The sequence below is a fragment of the Phytophthora ramorum genome (genome assembly GCF_020800215.1).
Source record: "Phytophthora ramorum isolate Pr-102 chromosome Unknown Phyram_PR-102_s0014, whole genome shotgun sequence".
Lineage (NCBI taxonomy): Eukaryota > Oomycota > Peronosporomycetes > Peronosporales > Peronosporaceae > Phytophthora > Phytophthora ramorum.
The window spans coordinates 356,525-364,047 of record NW_027150660.1 but is presented as its reverse complement, the minus strand read 5'-3'; the positions used below and the strand labels follow the sequence as shown (position 1 = coordinate 364,047).

Here is a 7,523-nt window from a genome sequence, read left to right as displayed (position 1 = left end):
CATCATCAGGGCCAATGCTATCGCGAGCATTGGACACGTCGTGAAGTCCGTTCCGGGGAAGAGCGACAAGCTCTGCTCTTCGGATATCTTCATGCGAATGAAGCGCACGAAGAGCACGTTTCCAGCGTCGATGAAGACATTGGGCTTGCGGAGGAGCGTGAGATCTGAAGCTCTCCCGAACAGGTGCCACAGCAGATACAGCGTCTTGGTAGCCACTAGAGCAGCTTGCATGAACATACAAGTACGCCAGCATTTGTTTCAAGTCAGCCTTTGTACATGGTGGTGCCTTGCTAATGAAGCCACCACCGTCACGTTTCATACAAAAATTGTCTAGCGTCTTCCCCATTTTGAGCAACCGTTCTTTCAGTGCAGCTCGGTGCTGTGGAAACTGATCCAACAGCCAAAGTTTAGCTTGCCGATAGTACTGCATCGAGAGGCTCCGTGATAGTGGCTTGCCTTTCTTACCCTCTATGAATGCAAGATGCATACCAAACTTGTCCATTACGGACACAAAGCACTTCCCAGATCAATACACACAGGTACATACTCCTCTGTCACATCCTCAGACTCCAAAAATCTCATGAATGCTGACACGGTAGTTGCGTTGGAACGCTTCGTTTTTCCAGGGACTAGCTCGTCCAAACCCATCCTGCAGGTCGGATCGATGGCAAATCTGCGAGTAATATGCGTTTGACTTGCCTTTTGAGAGACGATACACATATTTGACGACTGTTTCCGACCGAATACGTCGGAACGGCTGGCCTACAGGACTTTCCATATACGCGTCATGCTATTGTCCAAAATACGGGATCTATTGTACAATGATTGGTTCAAATTGTCCACCTTGGCTTCTATTGGCCTTTATGCTCAATACAAATTCAAAGTAAAGTCGGATAGATTGTCATATTCAGCCATAACACGATTCTGACAACCATTTTTCATTTTTACGAGTTTTTTTCATCAAAATAGACTTATCCTACGAAGATTGCAATCTTGCCAGCGTTAACTTGCCCTACACCTATCCGAAGATTTAGTGTTGGATCAAAGAAGTATTATACGGTACGATTACCACACAACACAACACTGAAATAGTAGTACTACTTACTATTACTACTATCGCTACTATTAGTACTAAAATCGACATTGGCATCAACTCCTCGAGCTGATGATGTGCAGCGCCGCTGCAAAATCTATGTAAATATCTCGTTTTGTAAGCCCATATCCGAGCTTTAGTAGAGATAAAGACTTTAGTCGTGAGAATGAGCATAGAGGCAATATGCTTCGTACTATTATGTTTAGTATTATCATTAGTACTAACTATCGACTACTATCAATATCCTGGGCGACCTGTTGTCATGCGACCTGGTTGCTTTCGTCACGACGCTGCAACGCACCTCCGAGTAGAAGATGCGTCCATTCCCGTCCTACGAGCCCAAAGCATTTCCTCTTTTAATAGTTCTGAGATAAATCGATACCCAAGAGGTAGAGGTGTGGTGTTGCAGAGATACAATCGAGTTGTATACGCTTGCGATTTTGCGGGGGGTATGCACATTGACCGGGAAATTCGGCTCCGGGAGCGTTAGTGTACCGACGGAGAAACCAGAACCTTAGTGTGGCAAAATGACAGAGATTGATTTGCCCCAAACGGGCGAGTTTGTTCGATGTCGAAGAACTTTTGTACACATGAATGATAGTGTGTGGGTTGGTAGAGAGCGAAAAAGCATGACCCTGAAGACTACATCAGGAGGGTTTTCATCGCTCATACGCTTCACACGAGTATTCGCTGGGTGTCGGTATTAGCGGGGTACGACTCCGGAAATGTGACTAAATTTGAGATGAGTCTGATGTTGTACATGCAACACTGAAGTCGCTCATCTCGATCGCAAGAGCTTATTCGAGAACCTGCTGCAGAGCCTTCGCCAGCTTGATCTGATTCATGCCGATCTCCTTCAGCTTTTGGTTTTCACGTTCCGATTGACGCCTCTTGTGAAACTCCTCCAGCGCTTTTGCGGCCCACTGACCCTGGTGTTCATTCGGAGATGTCCTCTCGACGTATAAACATAAAAATTGCGACCACACTTTCTCTGACATTCCAAACACTCCTCCATCCGTTGCGTTTGTGTTCGGAGGCGTTGTACCTCGCCTTTCTTGCGTTTTAGCAGCTCAGTGGCGTATCCTCGCCTGTATGATCGCCTCCGGGTGTTTTGGGGGGCTCTTGGGGCGTCTATACAGGAAGCGGCCGCTTCATATAGTGCAGGCAACCGGCTTGCAGAGCTGGCTGTGACTGGTTGGTGTGCTTCTTCTTGAACAAAGCTTGTATCTTCATCGTCGAGGTTGTCGAGGAAAGATAAAATGGCTTCGGGCAGTATTTCGTCCAACTCATTTCCCGGCATATGATCCACAATTGCTGTACCACGTCGCTGCTCGGTAGAAGAGGCCACTTCGAGAATGAGGTGCTCACCGTGAGCCTCACGGACCGATTGAACGCAGGCAACATATGGACTTCGTCATCAATTAGCGCGCGGTACTTGTACTTCTTTGCTCCAAAAGTTTATGACAAATCGATAGGTCAATTATTTGCCCGCTCACTGTACACACGGTTGTATACAACGAACCTTTTGTGGGACCCGCCTTCATCTCGAGCGACGTCGCGGTGAAAAGGTTTCGCTGGCACGGTCAGACTTTCTCACTCAGTTCCATAACGAAGTGATCCCTTGGTTGAGGTCTCGACACTGTGCACAGACTCTGTGACGGAGGGGAAGCGCACGCTCAAGTACACAGGGCTGATGGCGCCATTCCCACGGAGGAATTCCCAATCACCAGGAAGATGTGAGAAGGGATCTGCTATTATGTGGTCACGTAGAGTACAACGCGACGATCGACCACACAGAAACTGTGTCGCTAATATATTATAACGCACACGACACACCATACATCTCAATTTGAGGCCGCAACCACGGACGTGATCGCATGACCGACTTAGTAGCCACTGACGAGACTTTTTTGAACGACATTGTGGAGTTCCTGAACTTCGATGGTTCCGTCACGCCGAGGTTTGTGACACCCAAGCCGGTAGAAGACACTGGTGGCCTTGAAGCGTTGCTCTTCACTCAAGACCTCGACGACGCAGGTCCATCGAGCACCAACTACAACGGCCGAGACCAGAGTGACAAGTGCAGTAACAAACGAGAGAAGGAAAAGAACCGACAACGACGATACCGACAGCGACTCAAGGATAGTCGAGAAGAGTTACAACGTCAAGTGGACGCTTTGTCCAGACAATTGAGTGAGCTGAGGCACAAGGCTGCGAAGATAAGGAAAGTGGACTCTCTCTGGATAGCTGAGGTGGACATTCAACGCGAAAATCGACTACAGTCTGAAGCGGAGCAGCAGCGCCTACTTGCTGCCGTGAACTATCAAGCTAAACACATCAAGGGACTGCGACAAGCTGTCAACAACAAACTTAGCGCCAGTGGTTTGTCATGCGAACGCAAGTCCCCTGTGCTCCATTCTATGACAAGTGTGCTGTACACGACCGACCTGCAGCAGCTTGAGGGCTGCTACGCTGAGTCAACAACGTCGTGGACGAGTGCGCAGTGGCTTCGCTAACTGGGACAACAGTCAACTCGTCCGGACGGTGGTGTAGCCTCTTTCCATAATATCAACAAGGTTACCCTGCCCTACAGCTTCCAGCAAACGTGTCGAGCTCTGCGGGATATTGTGCACGAACAAGACGAGTCTGCATTTGGCAGCAACGAGATAGCGCCGGATAATGATGTAACCATCAAGACGCGAGTACTCAGGGCTAGAAACACTGGAGTGTTGGCACAGCGTTTTGTTTCGCGCCAATACGTGGAAGAGGAACGCTTGGTTCTCGTGTGGATAATTTCTTCAGAGGGTGACGACGGATTCCACGGATTGCACGCAGAGGAAACAGGCTGGGTGTCTGTTGAGCCATCGGCGTCTGGCGTTGTGCTCTCGGTCTGTGTACAACAACCACCGAAGTGCTTCTCGTCGGGACACTGCCGTGAACCAGCGATAGGGAAGTTGTACAATATGTTGCACGAGTCGTTGGAAGCAGATAAACGGAAACTATGAAAGAGTACGGCAATACGATCTGCCCGGCTTCAGCACACAGACATATGAATACTAGTCGTCAAGTTCTCAATACCTGTGCCAATTATAATAATCCCAACCCATTCGTCTTTCACGCCTCCAGGTTATCATAAGCGTAGACGCACTGCTCGTTCAATGCTGCTATCACAAACCCCCTACCTGATTTGTTAGTACTCAATTCCAGAAAGTACTTCGTCGAGCAGTTGTCCGTGCTCAAGCGGCGTATGTCGTGGTGGCAAACTCCCACAAGACGTTAGATAATACTACCAGTCGAAGAGTGTTCAAGTTCAAGCTACGGAGATTGATAAGCGCGTCCACCCGAGAATTGGACGAACGGATGGACAAAGATTTTGGCCTTTGTGGATTTCCATTGCTCTCTTTCAACCGCCAACGTGACTTTTCTACTGCGAATCTTGAGCAGTCAACGTGCGCTAACTTTTCAAGAAGTCGTTTTGACAATCTACATGTAGTTGCTAGCATTTTAACTGCAACACGACCCTCTCTTCTTCCAGTCAACGATTCAATCTACTGGATCGAGGTATCAAAGTATTCTCGTCTTCGGTAGCGCACTCACATCACAGACTCGGTGGGCGTCGACTTGCACAAATTACCATCCACGCTACCGGAGATGGTGCTTGGACAGTCTTTTGCTGACACACAGCCTCGGTCGTATACCTATTGGCGCTAAGAGCTTTCCACGAGCACCTACACGCCTTGAAATGATGATGAACGAGATACGTTTTAGTTTGGACGAAATGGTCAGTTGGGATTCTGGTTCACATGCTGACGGTTGGCACTGCACAATAGTAAACTCAGTTGGGAGTCACGTGCGGGGGTGTATTATCCGCGTGCAGTGAGCGTAGCGATCGGAACAAGCGGATAATGTGTTTAACAGGGTTCACGGCAGCCTCTTACATAATAACAATGAGAGCGAGGAAAACGAGAATGGAGGCAGACATCGAGTGTATTATATTGACAACGGTGGAAGGTAGGATTTAACGACTTACGACGCCAGGAACACGAGCTGAGTGTGGAATTGGCGCCCAACACTTCATCATTCCTTCTTGACAGGGGCATTTGAAAGTATCGCGAGGACTTGGCCACCCGAGCAGCTCAACTGACACCCAACCAGTAATCTCGCCATAAAAAGATGCGCAGGCTACTATTAATACGAGCAAATGGACATCTACTCGGAGTCGGCAACCGACTCGGCAGGATGCGAATGTGCCGCTAGCACCCACAGTGGACGTTTCCTATAATACCGTGAGTCTTATCACACCCCGCTACCCTGGATGCGCGCACTCAGCAGGCCGTGCTGCAGCGGACATGACGGACATAACCGACGGGGCGCTTCGATGAGAGCCACTTGATGATAGATGAGGATCCGAACCCGAGCTCAAATTGAGTCGAAAGTGGGCGTCGAGCCCCTTCAGAATGTCCCAGCGTGCTCCAGAGCTGCATCTTCTCCTTCATTTTCCAGGCATCACTAGGTACAGCAACGTGCTGCCTGTCGCCGTCCTGAGTTTCTGCGCTTCAGGGGCGGTGCCAACCCAAGTAGGACGCGTGCAGTGTGGTTTCCCTTGGTGTTCCAGGTCGTCGCTTGGATCCCACCGCGCCACGCTGTCATTTATTGCCGAAGTAAACCCCGGAATGGACGAATCCAAGAGCGGGGTATTGATTTCTACTACCATCTAAGAATCTGCGTGATGAGACTGCGGTTGTTATGTTTCTCGAAATGGTTGTTGCCACAATCGTTCAACTCACTACTAGTGAGTTGAAAGACTGGTGTTGGCAGTACTTAGGCAGAGAAAGTCTTGGATTTGTGTGCCGAGGTGCCCCAGGTCTCGTCTTGAAAGCACTCGAGTAGTTCTTTGTGGTCAAGGTGCCCGAGAAAGTACCAAACACGTTAGCCCACGTCTGATCGGCGAGAGCAGGAGTAGACTTTATTCCTTTCCACAATGAACTCGCTCGCTCGCTCACCCACTACACTGGTTCGTACCTGCTACGTGGGTTCACTACTGTCTCGTTAAATTCCTTTATCGTGTTGAAGTTTCTGTTTGTGGCTCGAATCTGTTGCACCACTTGCTTGTACTGAATCATCGCTCGTACTCAACACAATCACGAGACCTCACGAGAGTCTCCTGACAGTTGTTGATTTGAGAGGCGGTAGGAGATGTACAATATCAATACCGGATATAAAGCCAATACATGTACGCTGTATTTTGAATCTCTGCGCACGTCAACACAAGAACCAGTTTCATTCAAAGGAAAGTCGGCGAAGAGGTTTGTTTAGTAAGCTTGCAGGTACCTTGGAGATAGTATTTAGGTTTGATCCAATACGATTCCAGGATGACCTGCTTCAATGACCAAAACTCGATATAACACAGCAAAACCGCGTTTCCTTCTCAACAGCATTTTCTAACCGCGGTTCCTCCCCTGTATTCCGACTTAGTCCAAGGCTTTGATAACCCCTGCCTTGACGTTCGTGTCATACCACTCTTTGTAGAAGGCCATAGCTTTCTTGTTTTTCGATCCCCAACCCTTGGCTTGGAGGCTGATCGGCGTTTCTCCCTTCTTGTACAATTGCATGGCCAAGTCTCCGTTCCATTTGTTGATCTTTTTGGTCACACCAACAACCATACGCTTTGTGAAATTCCCCAGGAAAGTCTTGATTTTATCCAAAATGCTTGAAATCGAGATGGCTCTTTCTTCGTCTTCCTCCCCGGTGTAAGACTCGCCGCCACCATTGCCGTTATCATGCACTCTTAGGCTCCTTTTACCGTCGGCGTTAAATTCAGCAGATAGTGCACGGGCCAGTAACGCACGAGCTTGGATTGAATCCAACTTCGAGGTCATCGTCGAATCGGCGTTGGCAATCTTGGATGCATCCGCGTCGGCGCTTGCTAGGAGGGTGACCAAAGTCATGAGCAAAACCCACAGCAACAGACGCATGACTTTAGCTGGAAAGTTGGTTGAGAGGTGTTGGTTCGGGAGAGTCAATTAAGGAATGATCCAATGCGGAGACCCGTGCCGGCCTCGTCGATAGATTCTCGCCTATCTATACAGTATATACAGTAACCTGAGGAGCGTTCATTGTATTGATTTCAACGAACGGGAAACCTCAAAGGAGGGGTGAAATGCAAAAGAGAAAGACCAAAGTAGACGATCTCCTCAGCAAACCGAGCATTTCAATCATCAGGTGAGATACACTTTTCCTATCACGAGCGTCCGAAGCCCATCATAGGGGATGACAGCCGTCCTCCTCATCCTTAGACACGATTTGTTCTGATGTTATTATAGTATACTTCGGAGTAGTAGTAGTATTATCTGGATAGTTAGACGCAAGCAAACTTGCATCTTGACCTGCACTGATTACCTAAGTACATGTATATTAGTAGCTAACAATG

At 48.6% G+C, this 7,523-nt stretch overlaps 1 protein-coding gene across 1 annotated transcript; it reads right to left on the bottom strand.

Moving 5' to 3' along the window:
* Positions 1-6,564: 6,564 nt before the first annotated feature.
* On the bottom strand, positions 6,565-7,068 carry KRP23_12099 (RxLR effector protein Avrblb1; the record flags this gene model as incomplete). Its single annotated transcript, XM_067895958.1, has 1 exon — positions 6,565-7,068. The coding sequence occupies one exon, from the start codon at positions 7,066-7,068 to the stop codon at positions 6,565-6,567; it is 504 nt and encodes a 167-aa protein (XP_067739707.1).
* Positions 7,069-7,523: the final 455 nt, after the last annotated feature.